At 35.6% G+C, this 22,442-nt stretch overlaps 1 protein-coding gene across 5 annotated transcripts in view; it reads right to left on the bottom strand.

Moving 5' to 3' along the window:
- Positions 1 to 22,442, bottom strand: part of VPS13A (vacuolar protein sorting 13 homolog A) — a 287,428-nt gene that overhangs the window by 26,570 nt on the left and 238,416 nt on the right. For all 5 annotated transcript variants that reach the window (XR_002825150.1, XM_004383283.2, XM_023737737.1 and 2 more), the window contains 12 exons: positions 22,123 to 22,269; positions 21,841 to 21,922; positions 21,107 to 21,176; positions 20,135 to 20,240; positions 13,621 to 13,734; positions 12,183 to 12,328; positions 10,879 to 10,960; positions 9,874 to 9,987; positions 8,781 to 8,856; positions 8,535 to 8,698; positions 8,175 to 8,220; positions 7,954 to 8,077 (listed from right to left, as the gene is read on the bottom strand). Coding sequence is in view for 4 of the 5 variants with exons in the window: in XM_004383283.2 (XP_004383340.1) it covers positions 7,954 to 8,077; positions 8,175 to 8,220; positions 8,535 to 8,698; positions 8,781 to 8,856; positions 9,874 to 9,987; positions 10,879 to 10,960; positions 12,183 to 12,328; positions 13,621 to 13,734; positions 20,135 to 20,240; positions 21,107 to 21,176; positions 21,841 to 21,922; positions 22,123 to 22,269 (1,271 nt within the window). In the remaining variant the exon portion in view is untranslated. The remainder of the gene's footprint in view (positions 1 to 7,953; positions 8,078 to 8,174; positions 8,221 to 8,534; positions 8,699 to 8,780; positions 8,857 to 9,873; positions 9,988 to 10,878; positions 10,961 to 12,182; positions 12,329 to 13,620; positions 13,735 to 20,134; positions 20,241 to 21,106; positions 21,177 to 21,840; positions 21,923 to 22,122; positions 22,270 to 22,442) is intronic.

A 22,442-nucleotide genomic window follows, 5' to 3' on the forward strand; every position in this document is an offset into this window, starting at 1 on the left:
CTTATCATGCTGGGCAACCATCACCACTATTGTTTCCAAATTTTTAAATCACCATTAACAGAAACTAAGTGCCCCTTAAACAATAACTTCCCTTCTCCCGCCCCACCCCCACTCCACCAGCCCCTGGTAATCACTTAATAAACTTTGGTGTCTATGCATTTGACTACTCTAGATATTTCACATAAGTGGGATCATAAAATATTTGACCTGTGTCTAACTTAATTTCACTCAGAATGTTTGCAGGGTTCATCCATGTCATAGCATGTTTCAGAACTTTTTCTTTATGGCTGAATAATATTTCATTGTATGGCTATACCATATTTTGTGTATACATTCATCTATTAACAGATGTATAGTATAGCTATACAACGTGTTGTTTCCACCTTTTTGATGCAATAAACACTGGTGTACAAAGTGTATGTTTGCATCACTGCTTTTAAGTCTTTTGGGTACATATATACCTAGGAGTGGAATTGCTGGGTAATATCGTAATTCTATGTTTAACTTTCTGAGGAACCTCGAAACTGTTTTCCACAGCATGTGCACCATTTTACAATCCCACCAGCAATACATGAGGGCTCCGATTTCTCTACATCCTCGTCAACATTTGTTGTTTTCTGTCTTTCTGGTAACAGCCATTCCTCATGGAGGTGAAGTGGTATCTCACTGTGATTTCGATTTGCACTTCTCTGATGAGTAATGGGAGCCCTGGTGGTACAGTGGTTAAGAGCTTGGCTGCTAACCAAAAAGGTTGGCTGTTCAAATCCACCAGCCGGTCCTTGGAAACATTATGGGACAGTTCTACTCTGTCCTATAGGGTCACTATGGGTTGGAATTGACTCTACAGCAATGGGTAATGACTAATGTCACTACTGAACATCTTTTCATGTGCTTAGTGACCATTTGTATATCTTCTTTGGTGAAATGTCTATTCGAATCCATGTCCATTTTTTGACTGGGATGTTCGTCTTTTTGTTGTAGGAGTTCTTTATACAGTCTGGATATTATATCTTATCAGGTACATGGTCCCTCAAAATTTTCTCCCTATCTGTAGACCGTCTTTTTGCTTTGTTAATAAATTCTTCTGAAGCACAAAAGTTTTTAATTTTGATGAAGTCCAATGTATCTATTTTGTCTTTTCTTGCTTACGCTTTTGGTGCTGTATCTAAGAATACATTGACAAAAACTAGGTCCCAAAGCATTACCCCTATGTTTTGTCTTAGGTTTTAGTTGATCCATTTTAATTTTCACATATGGTATGAAGTATGGATCCAGCTTCATTCTTTTGCATGTCAAAATAAAGTTGTCCCAGAACCCTTTATTGAAGAGATTATTCTTTTCCTGATGAACAGATCTAAGATGCTTGTTGAAAAATCAACTGACCATAATGTATGGGTATAATTTCTGGGCTCTCAATTCTGTTCCATTAGTCTATATGTCTATCATCATACCAGTAGCAAACTGTTTTGATTACTGTAGTTTTAGAGTATGTTTTGAAATCACTAAGTGTGAGTCCTCTTAATTTGTTCTTTTCCAAGACTGCTTTGGCTATTTGAAGCCCCGTGCAGTTCCATATAAATTTGAGGATTGGTGTTTCCATTTCTGCAAAGAAGGCTGTTGGAAACATGATAGGGATCGTGTTGAATCTGCAGATCACTTTGGGGAGTACTGACATCTTAACAATATAAAGTCTTTCAATCCATGAACACAGACTGTCCTGCCATTTATTTAGGTTTTCTTTAATTTCCTTCATAGTTTTCAGCACACGTCTTTAACCTCTGTGGTTAAATTTATAGGAATTTTATTTTAAATGCTATTATAAACAGAATTATTTCCTTAATTCCCTTTTCAGATTGCTCATAGCTCTTGTATAAAAACCCAACTGATTTTTGTGTGTTGATCTTGGTTGCGCCCTGCCACTATGCTGATTCATCTATTAGCTCTACTAACTTTCTTGTGGATTCTTTGGCATTTTGTATATATATAGGACCATGTTATCTGTGAAAGGGATAGCTTTACTTCTTCCTTTCCAATTTGGATACTTTTATTTCTTTTTCTTGTCTAACTTCTCTGGCTAGAGGACATCCATTACAATATTGAATACCAGGGGTGAGGGCGGGCGTCCTTGTCTTGTTTCCTGATCTTTAGGGGAAAGCTCTGTCTTTCTTCATTGAGTATGATGTTAGCTATGATTTTTCATAAATGTCCTTTATCATATTGAGGAATTCCTCTTCTACTCCTAGCCTGTTGAGTGTTTTTATCATGAAAGGGTGCTGAATTTTGTAAAATGCCTTCTCTGTGCTGATTGAGATGATCCTGTGTTTTTTTCCTTTGTTCCATAAATGTGGTGTTAAATTGGTTGATTCATTTCCTAATGATGCATTCCTGGGATAAATCCAATTTGATCTGATGAATAACCTTTTAATATGCTGTTGGATTCATTTGCTAGTGTCTTGTCTAGGATTTTTATATCTATATTCATACAGGACATTGGTCTGTAGTTTTCTTTACTTGTGCTATCTTTATTCTACCTTGGTAGCAGGGTAATGTTACCTTCATATAATGAATTAGGAACTGTTCCCTCCTCTTCTATTTTTTGGATGAATTTAAGAATGACTGGTGTCACTTCTTCTATCAATGTTTGGTAGAACTGTTTTACAACCTAGCACATGGTCTACCTGGAGAATGACTCATCACACTGCAGAAAAAGGTGTATTATTCTGTTGTTGGGTGGATGTTCTATATATGTCAGTTAGGTCTAATTGGTTTACAGTGTTGCTCAAGTACTTTAATTCCTTACTAATCTTCCTTCCAGATGTTCTGTCCAATATTGAAAGTGATGTACTGAAGTCTTCAACTACTATTGTAGCACTCTCCATTACTCCCTGCAGTTCTGTCAGTTTTTGATTCATATATTTTGGGGCTCTGATGTTAGGTATTGTCATGGTTTGAATTATGTCCCCCAAAAAATGTGTGTATCAATTGGGCTGGGCCATGATTCCTAGAACTGTGTGGTTGGCCTCCATTTTGTGATTGTAATTTTATGTTGAAGAGGATTAGGGTGGGAGTGTAACACCACTTTTACCCAGGTCACATCCAATGTAAAGGGAGTTTCCCTGGGGTGTGGCCTGCACCACCTTTTATCTCTCAAGAGATAAAAGGAAAAGGGAAGCAAGCAGAGAGTTGGGGACCTCATACCATCAAGAAAGCAGTGCTGGGAGCAGAGCTTGTCCTTTGGACCGGGGTCCCTGCACAGAGAAGCCCCTAGTCCGGGCGAACACTGAAGAGAAGAAGGCTGACAGAGAGAAACAGCCTTCCCCTGGAGCTGACGCCCTGAATTTGGACTTTTAGCCTACTTTAACTGTGAGGAAATAAATTTCTCTTCGTTAAAACCATTCACTTGTCGTGTTTTGTGTTACAGCAGCACTAGACGACTAAGACAGGTGTATATATACTTATAATCGTTATATCTTTCTTGATGAATTGACCTTTTCATCATTATATGATGTCCTTCTTTGTCTCATAACAAACTTTGACTTAAAACATATTTTGTCTGATACCAACACCAGCTTGCTTTTAGTTACTATTTGCAATGGATTACTCTTTCCCATCCTTTCAGTTTTAGCCTACTTGTGTCTTTGAGCTAAGATGTGTCTCTTGTTGACAGTATATGGATGGACCATGCTTTTTTATCCATCCTGCCACTCTCTGCCTTCTGCTTGGAGCCTTGGATCTACTTACATTTAAGGTAATCACCAATAAGAAGAACTTCTGTCATTTTGCTAAACAATTTTTGGGTGTCTTATACTTTTTTTCTCCCTCATTTCCACCAATGTTGTCATCATTTGTGTTTAGTTGATTTTTTATATTGAACCCTTTAGATTTCCTTCTTTTTTACCTTCTGTGGTTGGCAGTTTCAGAGTCTACCCAGAGGTGCCTTGGAAGAAAGGCCTGGTGATCTACTTCTGAAAAATCAGCCACTGAAAACCCTATGGAGAACAGTTCTACTCTGACACACATGGGATCTCCCTGAGTCATGGTCAACTTGATGGTAACCCGTTTGTCTTCTGTTTTTTTGATATATTTTTCAGATATTTTCTTTGTGGTTACCATGAAGATTACATTTAACATCTTAAATTTACAATAACCTACTTTAACTTGATACTAACTGTCATGGTTTGAATTATGTCCCCCAAAAAATGTGTGCATCAATTTGGCTAGGCCATGATTCCTGGTACTGTGTGATTTTCCTGTATGTTGTAAACCTGCCTTTATGATGTTAAAGAGGGAGGATGGGTGGCAGTTGTGTTAGTGAGGCAGGACCCAATCTACAAGACTGGATTATGTCCTGAGGCAATCTCTTGAGATATAAAAGACAGAAATGAGCAGAGAGACAGGGGGACCTCATACCATCAAGAAAGCTGTGCCAGGAGCAGAGCGTGTCCTTTGGACAGGGGTCCCTGTGCCGAGAAGCTCCTAGTCTGGGGGAACACTGATGAGAAGGCCGAGAGAGAGAAAGCCTTCCCCTGGAGCTGATACCCTGAATTTGGACTTTTAGCCTACTTTGACTATGAGGAAATAAACTTATTTTCGTGAAAACCATCCACTTGTGGTATTTCTGTTGTAGCAGCACTAGATGACTAACACACTAACTTAATAACTTTAGTAACATACAAAAACTCTATTCCTGTATCACTCCTCCTCCTTCCAGCCGTCTTGCTGTTATCACCAATTACGTCTTTATATTTCATGTGCCCATTAACATAAATTTATACTTATTTCTCATGCATTTGCCATTATAAAGCTATAGAACATAACTAGTTATCGACTGAAAATACCATAAAAGTGGCCCTTTAATTTGTCCATGACATTACCTTTACTGAATATTGCTTTTTCCCCCTATATACAGCTTCAAGTAGCTCATCTAGTCTCTTCTTCTTTCCATATGAAGAACTCCCTTTGGAACTTCTTACAAGGCAGGTCTGGTCATAATAATTCCCTCAGCTTTTGTTTATGTGAGAAAGTCTTAAGAATTTCACCCTCATTTTTGAAGGACATTTTTGCCAGATAAAGACTTCTTGGTTGGCAGTTCTTTCCTTCTGCATTCTATATATGTCATTCCATTGTTTTCTGGCCTCAGAAGTTTCTCAGGAGCAATCAACATTTAACCTTACTGAGGATCCCTTGTATGTGATACTCCCACTTCTCTCTTGATGCTTCCAGGATTCTCTCTTTATCTTTGGTTTTCAAGAGTTTGATTAAAATGTGTCTTGGTATGGAGCTCTTTGGATTTATTCTACTTGGAGTTTTGTTAAGCCTTCTGGATCTGCAGTTTCAAGACACTGATTGAGCTTTCGCTCAGATGCTATAACCGTTTGACTCATTTCCAGAATTCTGAGTCCATTAGTTCCACCATATTATTATTATTTTTTTCTTCGATTTTTGTTGTGGGAGGATGGGAACATTCAGCTGCTTATGCAGCCATCTTGTCACTTCTCAGAACAATAGTACTACATGTAAATATATGATTTTGATCATTTTACTGTCTATGGTAAGAGAATACGTTTTAAAGAAATACACACTGAAATATTTAGGGGTAAAGGGGTCACATGTCTGCAACTTTCTCTCAAGCAGCTTGAAAATGATGATGATGATGTGCTTGTATGTGCTTATGTGTGCCTACACACACAGAGCTGTGCACAAATGTGGTGAACGTTAACATTTGGGAAATCTGGGAAAAGGATCTATGAGAAGTCTTTGTGATATTCTTGTATCTCTTCTGTAAGTCTGATATTAATTTGAAATTAAAAAAAGGAAAATGAAGCTATATACCACTTATAACAGGACACAATATTCCACAGAATAGTTGTATCATAATTTAATCAGCCATCTTTTAATGAAAATGGGTATTTTTAGCTGATAATAACTTTATTGTAGTTTTGTTGTATATTTGTCTAATTACTTCCTTAAGAGAAATATCTAAAAGTAGAATCACTGCATCAAAACACACATGTTGTTTTTCTGGTTACTAGCTTTAAATATAAAAAACAAAACTGCTTGGTTAACTGCCAGATAATGTTGGAAAAGGTGAAGTCTGAAATTTTGTAGCTATTTTTTTTCTTTTAATAATTTTAGATCCTTAGAACAAAAGATTTTTTAAATATACAGTCTATTTTACTATGAATAAATCTTTACTATAAATCTTTCCATGTTTTTATTATTTACTCAACATTTAATTAACTACATTTTATATAAATGGAAGGTAATTCTAGCAGCTCTGAGCAGAAGTTTGCATAGATCTCTCCATGTTTCAATGACTTTTAAGCTTTTCTGATGACTCTGACTGATGACTATGACTCAGCACATTATATTTATGAAACTAAAGTTACAGGTAGAAAAGAATGATCCCTTTTTCCCCCATTTTAATTCTAAATAGTAAAAGTGGAAACATCCAATTATGGTAAGCAGTATCAAGCACTGTCTTAAGAGGAGCAGTGTGTACAATGACAATACTTAACCTGTCAGAGCAGAAAGCAAGAGAAAATATGTAAGGAAAACATAAGGGAGCTATCCACTCACTTAACTAAGTTATGGCTCATTAACATGAATTTAATCATTTATCATATGTGCTGCAAATACCTAAGGCAGAGACAATTTCAGTCTTAAACTAAATTTAACCTGGAGGAAGAGAGAACATGTTTTAAAATTACTTGCACAAAAAAAGAAAAATAGTGGGGATGGATACAAAAGTTTTGTAACAAAATAACATAATAAAGGAAGGGTGAAGACAATCTGAGTTTTAACTGAGGAATATAAAATGCCATTATTTCTTTAAAAAAGAAGACAATATTATATATGCTAATTTTTATAACTGACATATAGCACTACACTACATAATTATTTCGATCAAGATAACAAAAGCTTGACTAACTTGCCAAACATTTCCTGCCAAGGCTGCTGGGAATGAATGATGATTGAAAGAAGATGCTATACACAATACTGGGGAAGCCAGCAAAGGTCATGGAAGCTCCACAGACACAACCAAACTCCCCGAGGGACTAAATTACTGGGCTGAGGGCTGTGGGGACCATGGTCTTGGGGAACATCTAGCTCAACTGGCATAGCACAGTTTATAAAGACAATGTTCTACATTCTACCTTGGTGAGTAGCGTCTGGGGTCTTAAAAGCCTGTGAGCAGCCATCTAAGATACTCCACTGGTCTCACCCCTTCAGGAGCAAGGGAGAATGAAGAGAACAGGATACAAGGAAAGATTAGTCCAAAGGACTAATGGACCTCAACTACCATGGCCTCCACCAGACTAAGTCCAGTACAACTAGATGGTGCCTGGCTACTACCACTGACTGCTCTGACCGGGATCACAACAGAGGGTCCCAGACAGAGCTGGAGAAAAACGTAGAACAAAATTCTAACTCAAAAACAAAGACCAGACTTACTGGCCTGACAGAGACTGGAGAAACCCCGAGAGTATGGCCCTCTTTTAGCTCAGTAATGAACTCACTTCCAAGGTTCACCGTTCAGCCAAAGATTAGACAGTCCGATAAAACAAGACTCATGGGGCACAACAGTCCAGAGACAAGGACTAGAAGGTGGAAGGGACAGGAAAGCTGGTAATAGGGAACTCAAGGTTGAGAAGGGACAGTGTTGACATGTTGTGAGGTTGTTAACCACTGTCATAAAACAGTATGTGTACTGTTTAATGAGAGACTATTGTTCTGTAAAACATCATCTAAAGTACAATTTAAAAAAAAAGATGCTATAAAGTTGAAATCATATACTGGCTGCAAATTAAAAAATAAAAGGAACTGGGAAGGTCATACGCAACCTGTCATATTATAGTGGTCATAACAAACTGCCCTAAAGCTAATGGCAGATTTGTTTCATTTCTTGTGGCTCAAGCATTTTACTCATATCTTATATCAAATAGAATTTACCTTTTTATTCCCTGAAATGTACTGCTAGCCATGTCTATGATACCTCCAGTTGGCCTTGCCACCGCTCCAACTAACCCTTTCCCAACACCTTTAAAGAAACCAGCTGCTCCTTCTTTCTGAGCTCCTAGAAAGAAAGAAAAAGATAAAGTTTTAAACAAATGAAAACTGAAACAACTTGTGAAGGAATTGGTTATATCATCTGAAAGAACTACTATACTTACCTTTGATTGGTTTTGTCACAATTCCTGTTATGCCACTTACAAAGCCCTATAGGGAGAGCACAATTGAAAATTTTTAATATTCTTACGTGACGCCTTGGTGAACCAAGTCTGGCTTACACACACAAAAAAGAGATCTGCTTCCTAGAGATACCATAGAAACCAACATATTTCCTCGGTATTTTATTTAAACAGAAAGCTTTTAGAGGCTACTGATATATTTTATAAATGCCACCACCAACTCTCCTCTAACATCCAAATAATACTTTAAGGAGTGGCAGTTATATGTCTATTTTCTTTATTTGTAGATGAGGGTTTAAAAGGTACTATATAAAATGTTCACAACCCCGTGAAGCATCTTACAGAAACTAAGCCTTTTCCTCCACGAGTGATGCCTTCTCTAAGACCAGCTGGCTGCTTGTTCATGGCTTCTCTTCTCTTCTGCTGGTAGTCTTCATCCATAGTCATAGCTGCTACTCCTTTTGCCATAGCACTGGTGATTTTGGAGGCAGCACCAGCTAATCCACCTAGTAGAAATTTTAGTATCTTTAGTAAAAGTATATCATCACTTTCTAACACAGTAATACTTGGTAGTCACTATGTTCTTACCAACAGCTCCACCAACTAGTGCCTTAAGTCCTAGTGCCATTCCCTCCACAAACTCTTCAGGGCCCTGGATGGCTCCCTGAAGGGTCAAAAAGAACATGAGGTTATATTTACTTTTAAAGGTGAACTTATCAACATAAATGAGGAAAGTAGTTGTGACAAAAAGGATGAAGACATCACAGAGGAAGTGACGCTGGCAAAAACTTCAATTAAAGGAATTCTCAGAGATATTTCATGACATTGAAAGCACATAGAATAAAATGTTGGACCCTGATCCAAACTTAGAAAGGGGTATGACAATTCACCAAAAAGTGTAGAAAAGATGCTTGCTCCATATTGTAAGTTATATGATATGAAGGCAAACATAGTTCAAACTACTCTTGATAAGTTTTAAAAAGAAATAAAACTCTAATTCTCAATGTTTCTAACATTTTATATTACAGTATAATAAATACTGGAGCCCTGGTGGCTCAGTGGTTAAGAGCTTGGCTACTAACCAAGAGGCTGACAGTTTGAATCCACCAGCTGCTCCTTGGAAACCCCACAGGGCAAATCTACTCTGTCCTATAGGGTTGCTATAAGTCAGAATCAACTTGATGGCAGTGGGTTTTTCTTATAATAAGTATTAGTTTTACTATATTTTTATTACCCTATATATTTATAACTGACAGTAAGAGAGTTTTTAATGTTTTGGCAGAAAGTTTATAAGGGTCACAAAACAATCAAATTTTCCCATCAGTTACTAAGATTACTTCGCACAGTTGCAACTTGCATGGTTATTTTTATGGTTTCACACTACTGTGCAAAGCAAGACTGCCTATAGATAGTGACCTTCCTTCTTCTATAATCTGAAGTCATCTTTTAAAATCCAATACAACATTTACACTTCTGTATATCTTAGCAAAATCTTAAGTTTAAATTTTGAGGGAAAAGGATTAAATTATAAAAAACCCAATACCTCTTACCCTTGCTGCAAAATAATCATCTTTTGTGTGTTTCTCTAAATCTATTTACACTCAAGTTAACATTAGGAATGCATTATCTAATCAAAAGTATTAGTGTGATATATTGTACAACACAAGGATAACTATTTTACCTGATAAGGTTCGTAAAAAAATGCTTCTACACCTTCGGAAAATTCTCTAATTAAGCCAAAGGGATTTCCCAAAACGTCAAGTCCAAGAATGAGTACATACATTTGCTTAATGGCCTAAAAAAAAAAGTATGAACATTAATCAATTTAGAAAATCAGATCTAATGTTTCTTTCTTATTCTGAAGGTTACTCCATACACACATGCAGTTTTTTCAGGTTAACAACCTTATCACCAATTTAACACCTAAACCTTTTTACCTTATTCTTGAAAATTCTAAAATATATATTAAAAAAAAAAAAAAAAAAACAATTTGGTATTATAACATATTAGAGATAAAATGACATGATACTTAAATAAAATTTTAGAATATTTAAAATGGTTTCACATTTACAATTATGTGTGACTGCTACTGTTACCACCACTTTACAGACTGGAGAAATATATATGTCAAATGACGCCCAAGGTTACAGAGTGAGCAAATGGCAAAACCGAGATCCAAACCCAGATCTCTTCAGTCATGCTCAGGCATCTGCCCAGTATACCACAGCTGCCTCAGATGCTCCATAAGTTATAAAATACAACAGTCTTTCTAGAAGTGGAAACAAAATCCACTAAAATAATATAGTTAGATGACTAAATAACTCAGTTACATTAAAAACACCCTGTGTTTACCAGTTACCAATTAATAATTTCCATTGAATCCATTTTTAAAATTCAAACTAAGTGTGGTGAATTACTTAGTTAATATTTTATTTAAAGATATATACTTATGTCTAGCACACTGATCCATACAAAATTTCTGGAAACGGCTAAAATATATAAGGCAAAAAATTGAAATACTGATTAGGCTCAATTTCTTTCCACAATTCTGAGGAAAAAATATGTCTTCAAATTTTGAAAATAGCTATCTATTTCCTTGCCAAACTACAGTATAGATGTACACATACATAAGGTTTCACTAGTCTCTAATACGCTGTCCCCTTGTGTAAGACAATCTCAGACAAACCTGTTTCGAATAATGTCTTAATACTTCAGACTGCAGTTCAGGTGTTGTATGGAACTGATAGTTGAGTTCAAAAAATGCAAGCCTGAAAAAAAATGTAAGATGTACGAATACAAAAACATATAAATTGGGGGGAAGGGGGAGAGAGGAGCAGAGAGAAGAGAGAATATGCTAATGAATGTTTTATTTTCTTTAGAACTTTTTTCTAGAAATCTTTTCCTTCTAATACATTTTCCCAGATCAGTAAGAAAATTTACTCTTTCACATACATCTCTGAACGTTTTAGTCAAAGAACCCTCTTGAGAATCTGACAGAAGTTATAGATCTTCTACTCAGAAAAACCACAGACATACACAAATTTTCACATAATTTAGGGGCTTCAGAGACCCCTGATTCTCATTCATGGGCCACTAGAACAGTATTTTCCAGCTTGGTCCTATCATAGCCGATTCAGAAAATGCTTTACAAGCTGAGCTAAATGGAAGAGGCTATTCAACATCGGCCATGGTACAGTTACTACAGGCCCTGCCTGACTGTCTCGACAGCTGGGAAATAAAGATTGGTGTACTTATAACCCATTCACAGCATATCCCTGACCCTCTAATTGGAAAACTCTATGCTACAGAGTACAAGGACTACAAAATTAGAAATCTTATCCTATTCCCGGTGACTTCAAACCTAATTTGACTGTTAACTAACTTTATCTATGTTTAGTTATCTCATGATTCATTAATTCTTACTACTGTTCTTAATACTCAGTTCTAGATATTACTTGAAAAGATTACTCTTCTGTACAATCTCCACTTAGACTGAGTCTTTTTGGTCAGATATTCTAATAGTTTCTTTTATGACCCACATTAAAATGTAAATTTTTTACTATTAACATTGAACAGATCCCTTCACTTCCTCTATTACTGTATTCATTCTGTTCTTCTAGTCATATATGCTTGAAGAGTCTCCATCCTATTGGCTCCTAAGCTGCATCCTTCAGACACTACATCTTTGGGTGTCACAGACATTTTCTTAGAAATCTTTCCCGAGGCCAGAAAAGTAGAATCCTTATATTATGCACAAACTTCCATGGTCCATGTGCCTCTTTTTTAAGAAAGTTAATTAACAAGTATTCTATTATCTAGCAGTTAAGAGTTAATAGAAAATACGCTCAGTGTTATTTAGACTGTATTCTATTTAAGGGCAAACACCATATTTCTTGCAATGTAGTTTACACATTTTTTCAATTACAAAATTTTTAGATAAATACAAAATGTACTTTTCATCAATATTATAGACCTGAGTATAAAACCTACTTAAAAACTACATCTTGGACATCTGTTAGAGTGGCGCCAATACTCTTCAGCAACAGATTTAAGGAATGAACTGGAATCAGCCCTCCACCTTGGTTTGAGTCTTTAGCTTCTTCTCTACCGGAGCTCAGGGAAACACTTAAATGTAACTAAAGAGATAAAGAGACAAATATTTAAAAGCATTTTCTTCATAGTGACAATTTTAATATTTTTAAAATCAATTTCATTTTAAATTCACTAAACCACAAATAAGATATCAAATTTATATCGATTATGCCAAAAATAGTAAGTGGAAAGTTAAAGGAATTTAAAATCCAAAATGGCTTATTTAAATTATGAAATTCAACAATTTAAGATTACATATTTCATTCAGTACCATTTTTTTGTAAGATTAGAAAAATATAAATTTTTATACACTTGTTAATAACATTAATAATCTAGAAGTTGAAGTTGTCGAAAATAACTCAAATATCTCAAATTTTGTTTCAACTTGTGAAATTAAGTTAATATGGTGAAGCTAGCTAAAAAATATTTTTGTATTGCAAACACATATTGTATATATGTTTGTGTAGTAGTTTTACTCAAATTACGAAAGTGACAGAAATTTTTCATTAAGAACTACTGTATTTTTACACAAATAACATGTAACTTCTTATGTTTACCAACCATGCCCTCCCTCCTCGAGGAATTTTCGTTAAGTGCTATGATAATTTTTTTTTTACAGTGAAATGTAAAAAAAAAATGGGCATAGTGGCGCTTATGAAAATACCTCAAGGTGGGAGGGCATGGTTGGCAAACAAAAGTAGAAGGTGCACATTGTAACAGTAACACACATCATATAAACAATTCTGAAAACTGTCACCAGCTAAAAAGAAAATGAGGGTAAAATACTATTACGTCAAAATATAAATATATAAACACATGTTGTATGTGGCTCCATTATTATTTTCATATGATGAACATTGATTACAAAGAAAAAAAATTTAAAGGACCATTCATTTGTTATGTATCATTATTTGTAATGGTTATAGTAATTTACTTTTTTATTGTTGTAAAAATATATAACACAACATTTGCTAATTCAACATTTTTCCCATATATAATTTAATGATATCAATTATATTCTTTTAAAGAATATAATTTAAACGTTCAGGGACCAGTCCCTGGAGAGGGAAAACATACTTGGTAGAAGGTCAGCGAAAAAGAGGAAGACCCTTACTGAGATGGACTGACACAGTGGCTGCAACAATGGGCTCAAATATAGCAATGACTGTGAGGATGGCATGGGACTGGATGGTGTTTTGTTCTATTGTACACAGAGTCACTATGAGTAGGAATTGACTTGATGGCACCTAACAACAACAACTCCCCAAACAGATCTAATCAATCTACTATTACATAGATTAAGAAGGACAATAAAAATGAGTTATTTTTACCTTACCTTGATAGGAGATATATGAAAGTATTCATACAGACTGACTTGTGATGTATCCACTAATGAAACTGTTTTATATTCTTCTTGGAAAGCTTCTATATCTTTATGAAAAAGGTCAACCTATAAAGAAACATAAAATGTTAAGGACTGAAGGGACCTAGCTACATGAGACATTTAAACCAATATCCCACACATTGCAGAAAAGTCCTTTATAATATCCACAATCAACATTCCTCATGATAGGGAAGTTACTGTCTCATAAGATACGGAAACTAACAACACTAAGTGTTAAAAAAAAGTTCTGCCTGCCATATACAAATTGATAAACATGTCTTGTATGTTTCCATTTAAACCATTAAAAGACACTAAGCTTTCTTCATGTCACTATAGATCTTATTTCAAATGACCTCTGACCCACTTTATCAACACTTTCTGGGGAATATTTGTTTCTTTAAATACAGTAATTTAGTCCACTTGTAGCTGTTTGGTAAATGCCTTACTGAAATCTATAGAGCCAGTAATATAACCAAAAAAGAGGAAGGCATTGAAAATAATTTTGTGTGAAGCAATTAGGGCATTCATTCTTTATAATCCTTAATACTTCTCTTTCAAACATACACAGATCTAAGTTACTTCTATGTGTTGCATAATGGCCCAAGATTCATATTTTGTTAACCTCGTCACAAGAGCATCAAAATGATAAACTGATTAAAAGTATATCTGGTGACTGACTTCTGGCATGACAGTGTGAGGAGCTCAGAGGACCCGCTCCCCAGTGAAACTGGTAACATTTATTAAAAAACCAACCACGTAGCTTCTGGGAATGGTCCTAAGGGCATACAGCAAATGAGCATACAGCAAATGAAGAAACATGTATTCAAAAAAATCAGCACCAAAAAAAACAAACAAACAAACAAAAAAAAAAACTACAAAAATTCAGTATGAAGGCAAAAGTCTGTGGTATCTGAACAAAGTCTGCTTCCTCTCTTCCACCCTCAGCCCTGAAAGGCAGAAACCACTCCAGACTGGTGCAGCCAAGAACACAGGGCTCCCTGTCCATCCAGCTCCCAGATGAAGGTCTTCCTTCCTGGGAGGAACAGAATGTCAGTGTTTCTATTCCCTCCCCAAACCACCTATTATTGAGGCTAAGTTCCAGGGAAGTATTATTGTGTGGCAGGGACTCCCTTCTTATGTCCAGCACCCACAAGTGGAAAAGAGGCTCTATCTTGGATGTGGTCCTGCTGAGAATAATACTGGGGCCCTGACTGGCCTTGCGCCAGCTGCCATAAGGTGGTAGTTCCATGTCAGAAGAGGCAAAAAAGGAGATCCCAGGGCACTGACTCCTCCCCCACTCAACTGAGGGATCAGCTCCTAAAGCAGGGATGTTATTCAGAGAGAACTGTGACATTGCCTAATCCCCAGCTCCAGAGCCCTGATTCAGAGATTTTGCCTATGGAGAAAGTAGGCCGTAAAACAAATAGCTCCTAATCTCTTCCCAAAGGAATTGACTTCATTTCCAACAGTGTGGAGAAGTTCAAGACTACAGGTGCTCTCAAAAACAGTGGAGGTGGTAAGACGCAATTGGGAGGAGATTTGCAGATTTAACAAAGATAGAGGCTATACTATAGGCTGGCTAATTTGCAGGAGAGAAATGGGGAAAGAAACAACTGGGATGAGGTCTCCAAGGGTTAGACAGATCTCAAACACTGACCTCTGGAACTATTCCTTCAAAGGAGCCCAAATTTGGTTGGATTAGTCTGTAGAGCAATTTATGCCCCAGGGCATTGTTGAAAACAATTGAGTAATCATCCTGCAATTAGTGGAGTGTAACAGCTGCAAGTGGTCAGGGAAAGCAATGGAGAGAGACCTGCTGAAACCACTGTCATCCCAGGGTGACTGTAGGCATACTCAAAGCCACAACTCCATGAAAAGCAATATCAGAGGCTTAACAGTGAGAAGTATGGGAAAACTTCACTAAAATAATCCAGTCAGTCACGAAACAAATAAATAACAATAACAAGCACCAGAGATGGAGGACCAGAATCCAGAGTGGGTACAACATACTATCTAAAATGTCCAGCTTCCAGCCAAAAATTACAAGACATGCAAGTAAAGACGAACTATGATGGATATATTGGCAACAGATACCATGACAATAGAAATTGCCAGTCAGAGAAACCTTGTATTAGCTTTAATGGGAAAAGAATACAAAGTACTCATTTTAAGTATGTTCAAAGAACTGAAAAAAATAATGATTTAAAGAAGTAAAGGAAGGTATGATGATAGTGTCACAACAAATAGAGAATATCAATACAGAGATAAAAATTGTTTTTAAAAAGGCAAATGGAAATTCGGGTGCTGTAAATTACAATAACTCAAGTGAAAAATCCATTAAAGGGCTCAAGAGTAGATTTCAACTGGCAGAAGAAAAACATGAGCAAGATAAATCAATAGATTATGCAACCTGAAGAACAAAGAGGAAAAAAGAATGAAGAAAAATGAACAGAGGCTCAGAGAAATGTGGGGCTCCGTTAAGCACACTATGGTTTGCATAATGGGAGGACCAGAAAGAAAGTGGAGAGAGAGAAAGGAGAAGAAAAAAAAAATATATATATACATATATAGCTATATCTTGATATTAGGTGCAAGTAAATTTTCATGCATAGTAACCCCATGTGACAAAGCAGAACTGCTCCACATGATTTTCTACGCTGTGATCTTTATAGGAGATCACCAGGTCTTTCTCTTGTGGAGCTGCTGGGTGGGTTTGAACCGCCAAACTTCTGGTTAGCAGCTGAGGGCTAAACCATTGCACCACCAGGGTATATGCATACACACATGTATAGTCAAAGAAATAATGGCTGAAAACTTCCCAAATTTACTCGAAAACACTAACCTATGTATTCTGGAAGCTCAACAAGCTCCAAGAAGAATAAACACAAAGAAATTCACAAACACACACATCATAGTAAAAATGCTAAGATTCAAAGACAAGAAGAAAATTTTGAAAGCAGCAAGAGAAAAATCACTCATTTAAGAAAACCCCAATAAGATTAACAGCTGACTTCTCAGCAGAAATAATGGAGGTAAGAAAACAGTGGATAACATATTCAAAATGCTCAAAGGACAAAACAAACAAATAAAAAACTGTCAATCAAAAATTCTATTTCCGGAAAAGCTATCTTCCAGAAATGACAGGAAAAAAATCTCCCATTAGACAAGGCTCCCCGTAATGATGTCACAGTAAAAGGAATCATGTAATTATAAAACAAACAATATAAATATATATTTTTTCTTCTTTCTTCTTATAACTGATTTACTAACTAGTTATACAAAGTAATATGTGCATAATATACTGTAGGGTCTACAACACACAGAAATTAAGATATTTGTAATACATTTGCCAATAACAGCACAAATGAGGTGGGTGGGAGCTAAGGTGTACTGGGCTAAGGAAGTAACTATAGATGATTGAGTAATATTTATAATATGTATTGTTGGGTAGCATTAATAGATGTAATACGTATAACAATAATACCACAAAAAGGGGGGAAAGGGAAGAGAGCTATATAGCAATAACATTTCTGTATCTCCCTGCAATTAAGCCGGTATAAATCTAAAACTAATCATTTAAGATGTATATGGCAAGCCCTGGAGCAACCACTTAAAAAAACTAAAAACAAGAAAAGAAAAAAAAAGCTCTAAATACCTATATTAAGAAAGAAGAGCTCAAATTTAAAAACTTAACCTTCCACCTTAAGACAATGGAAAAAAAAAGAGCAAACTAAACCTAAAGCAAGTAGAAGAAAATACTAATAAAGATTAGAGTGGAAATGAACAAAATACAGAATAGAAAAACTAGAGACTATGTGTCTATGGCAACTGAATTTTGAAAAGGATGCTGCCATGGACTGAACTGTGTCCCCCCAAAAATGTACCAATTTGGCTAGGCCATGATTCCCAGAACTGTGTGGTTGTCCTCCATTTTGTGACTGTAATTTTATGTTAAAGAGGATTAGAGTGGAATTGTAACACCACCCCTACTCAGGTCACATCCCTGATCCAATGTAAAGGGAGTTTCCCTGGGGTGCGGCCTGTACCACCTTTTATCTCTTGTAAGAGATAAAAGGAAAGGGAAGCAAGCAGAGAATGGGGGACCTCATACCACCAAGAGAGCAGTGCCAGGAGCAGAGAGTGTCCTTTGGACCCAGGGTCCCTGCGCGAAGAAGCTCCTAGTCCGGGGGAACATTGATGAGAAGGCTGACAGGGAGAGAAAGCCTTCCCCTGGAGCTGACACCCTGGATTTGGACTTCTAGCTTACTAGACTGTGAGAAAATAAATTTCTCTTTGTGAAAGCCATCCACTTGTGGTATTGCTGTTGGAGCAGCACTAGGTGACTAAGACAGATGCCAAGAGCATCCAGTGGGGAAAAACAGTCTTTTGAACAAATGGACTAGGAGAATTGGATTGTCACATGCAAAAGAATGATGTTAGGCCCTTAAATCACACTATATATAAAAATTAACTCAAAATGGACCAAAGACCTAAATGTAAAAGCTAAAACTAGAAAACTCTTAGAAGAAAACAGGGATATATATTTGTATATCCAAGGAAGACATACAAATGATTAGTGAGTATATCAAAAGACACTTGACATCATTGGTCATCAAAAACCAAACCCGTTGTCGTCGACTTGATTCCGATTCATAGCGACCCTACAGGACAGAGTAGACCTGCCCATAGGGTTTCCAAGAAGCAGCTGGTGGATTCGAACCTTCTGCCAGGCTCTTAACCACTGCACCACCAGGGTCCCAGGAAATGCAAATGAAAACCACAATGAGATATCACTTCACACTCATTAGGATGGCTAGAACAAAAAAGACAGGAAATAACAAGTATTGGCGAGGATTTGGAGAAACTGGAGCTCTCATATATTGTTTGTGGGAATATAAAACAGTACAGCTGCTTTGGAAGACAGTCTCGCAGTCCTCAAATGATGAAACATAGCTACCATACAACCCAAAGGAGCCCTGGTGGTGTAGTGGTTAAAAGCGCTTGGCTGCTAACCGAAAGGTCGGCGGTTCGAACCCACCAGCCACTCCATTGGAGAAAGATGTGGCAGTCTGCTTCCATAAAGATTTACAGCCTTCAAAACCCTATAGGGCAGTTCTATGCTGTCCTATAGGGTCGCTGTAAGTTGGAATAGACTCGATGACAACAGGTTTTGGGTTACGTATCATATAACCCAGCAATTCCACTCCTAGGTAGAACCCAAGAGAAAATACACAAAGTATGAATGCTCATAGTAGCACTATTCGTAATAGCCAAAAAGTGGAAATAATCCAAATGCTCATTAACTGAAGAATAAATAAACAAAATGTGGTATTATCCATACAATACAATATTATTTGGCCATAAAAATAAAGTAATGCTACATGCCACAACATGGATGAACCTAGAAAATATCATGTTCAGTGAAAGAAATCTGTCCAAAAAAAGGCCACATATTACATGATTCCATTCATATGAAATGCCCAGAATAGGCAACTCCACAGACACAGAAAGTAGACTAGTGGTTGCTCAGGGCTGGGGCAAAGGGAGGACAGGGGGGTAATCGCAAAAGGATATGGGGCTTCTTTCTGAAGAGATTAAAAAGTTCTAAAATTGGCTGTGGTAATGGTTGCACAAATCTGTGAATATACTAAAAATCACAGAATTGTTCACTTTAAACGGGTGAACTGTATGGTATGTAAATTACATCTCAATAAATTTATGCTATTAAAAAAAATTTTTTTTAAGTGTATTTGACCTTGTCTCTACCTACGCATTCCATCCTTAAGAATTCATTCTATGAGGGCTAGGAAAAAAGATAACATATTTTAACCACCTTATTGCTGTGATTTTGTAGTCTTCAATCAGTCATGAAGAAGATAGTACCTTTTATTTGCTAAAATTTATTTATTTTGTTGTTGTTGAGAATATGCACAGCAAAACATACACGAATTCACCAGTTTCTACATATACAATTTAATGATTGATTACACTGAGTTGTGCAAACATGCTCATTCTCCTTTTCTGAGTTGTTCCTCCCTCATTGATAATACTTTCTAATTTGCCTATTCCTTCGTTCATAAAATATCCTGGTCATACTCGAATTTCTGTATTATTAATCAAAGCAAAAGTCCACAAAGTAGCCCAGGACAATAAAGGAGGAAAAGATTAGCAATAATGTGAACATTACTCGTTACCCTCATTCCCCTGCTACTGGCCAAAACATTTCCTCCTGTTTGCTAAATAAACTTAAAAAGGTTGTTGCTTATGTTGCTTTATCTTCTATAATCTCAAAATATGATTTCTACCAATGTACTTACTATAACAGCACAATACATTTTTTAAATTATATTTTTTAAAGTAGAAAAAATCATTTAATGTCTTTAAGAATTTATAATATTTGATTTTTTTTTTTAGTCTTCCCCTTTCCCTAATCCTTCCTATCAATTGCTATTATAGTAAATCTTACCTCTGTTTTTTCAGTCACCTCAGCTTCTGCCATAAGTTCTGCTAAAGCATACACAAACCCTAGGTCTAATCTGAGATCCATTTCTTGGATCAACACTTTGAAATACCTATAAGTAGAGAGCATTAAAAATATAATCAGTTAACTGTGTTAAGTAGATGAAAAAAAAAATTAGATAAATATTAGAACTTGAAACTAGGAATTTTTAGATGAATGAATAAAAAACAGTCATGGCAACATTTTTATAATTGCAAAAAATCAGAATATCCAAATTCCCATATAAAGCAAATGAATAAGTAAACTGGCATATAGTTATACAACAGAACATTATACATCAGCCAAACAGACTATAGCTGCATAAAACAACATTAATACATTTTAGTAAAAGAGTCGAATTAGGAAAAAAAAAAACTCCCAAGAATCTGTGCATGGCTTCAAACAATTGTTAAAAAATTAGAAGCAAAAAAAACTTAATAAATAAAAATAATAATAATGTTTAGGTGCACACACACATACAAAATAAAACTGTATTTTAAAAAACAAAGGAATAAGGATAGTGTTTATCATGGTGATAAGGTGAGGAAACCAAGAGATTGGGGAGTAATTAATAGTTTGATATTAATGTAAATGCTCTCTTTCTTGGATTGGATGGTGAGTATGAGAAAGTTATGTTTACCTTGTCTCTAAAACAATACACAGTTATTATAGACCAACTTAAGAGAGGAAACAAATAAACAAAAATAATATCGATGAACTAGAAAGAACATTATTAATACCTAGGTATATTTCATCCAAAGCTCTCTGAATCTCCAAAATTATAAAATGATTAATAATTTTTTCTATAACCTTTATAATTTAATATCTTACATTTAAATCTTTGATTCATCTGAAATTTATTTTTAAAGAATACAATTAACTCATATATTTAAATCAAAATTTTAAACGAACACAAAAGAATTCTATTAATACACTTACTTAATACGTGATATTTGGGAATGCCCTGCAGATCTCATAACAATACTGACATCTGTAAAGGGCTTTGGTGCTGGAAGGTTAATAAACATGATTAATGTCATGGTGTAATTTACTGTACATCACAATGTACAATAAAATCATTTCCTAAATAATGAGTATCAATTAAATTACTGATATTTTCAAGATTCTTACTACAATCTTAATTTCATATTCCAGGATTATGTTTTTAATTATCTGTATTCACTCTAATCCTTTAAATTAGTGATTCTGAAATAAAATTATGCATTAGAATTGTCAGAGAATCTCTGCAAAAGCAGATTCCAGAATGTCAGGTGGAGGGACTTGGGTGGAAAAAGAACTTATCATTTATTCTCATCTGAAACACACAAGACAGTTTCTGCTGTTAGAAAACACTCTGAATTTGAACTTCCTCACTGTTTATTCAAAGGTCCCAACAGTTTTTAAATCAGAAGTTTGCAACTTAGTAATCTGCCTTTTTTAAATTACTAATTCTTAAAAATTTAAATATATAGTTTTAATTAATCTTTTCTTTAGTAGTCACTCAGTTTTGTTGAAGTTAACTGAGTACTTGCTGATCCTTTTCCAAGCAGTTTAATTTTCCAATGATCCTAAAGAAACTAAACTTGAGACTGGTTTCATTTCATATTTTTATACTAAATAAATCAAATAGCTAATACAGCTGCTTTCATGGCAATCTAAAGATAAGAACAAACCTGAATCCATGGTGACCGACTTGGGAGGTCTAATAGGATAAAACACAAATGGAAATACAGCACCATGTATCTGGTTTTGGATCTAAGAAAATCAAGAACAAGTCAGTATATAAATATGTCAATTAAACAAGCTGACTAGAATAACAAGATTGAAGGAGTAGAAGGAATCAAAAGTCTAGTCTAACACTGAAACTGAAGTACTAGATAAAACAGAGCATGGGAATACACTGGACTTCTTACTATGTTCCTTTAGAAGGTGATTTACCTTTCAGGAAGACTTACCTGTATTCTGTAAATTTGAACTCTAAATGACGACTGATGTGCAGATGTGCTATATTCCACCTTTAATGCTGGAAGACAACTTCTCCGTATAGCTATTACATGTGGTTGCAGAATTTTCATGTTACTACCACTAGGTGTTAAGTGAACCTGGAAAATATGCACCCCCCCCCCAAAAAAAAGACCCCCATGAATTTCTCTTTATCTGTAATTGATTAGAATTAGAAATGTGTACCAAAACAATTTTAGTATTAATTAAAATAGCAGGTTAAATATTTGACTAGGTTTAGATTCAGATCTTTATATATATGCTCTGTATTCAT

The sequence above is a fragment of the Trichechus manatus genome, unplaced genomic scaffold (assembly GCF_000243295.1).
Source record: "Trichechus manatus latirostris isolate Lorelei unplaced genomic scaffold, TriManLat1.0 scaffold00107, whole genome shotgun sequence".
Lineage (NCBI taxonomy): Eukaryota > Metazoa > Chordata > Mammalia > Sirenia > Trichechidae > Trichechus > Trichechus manatus.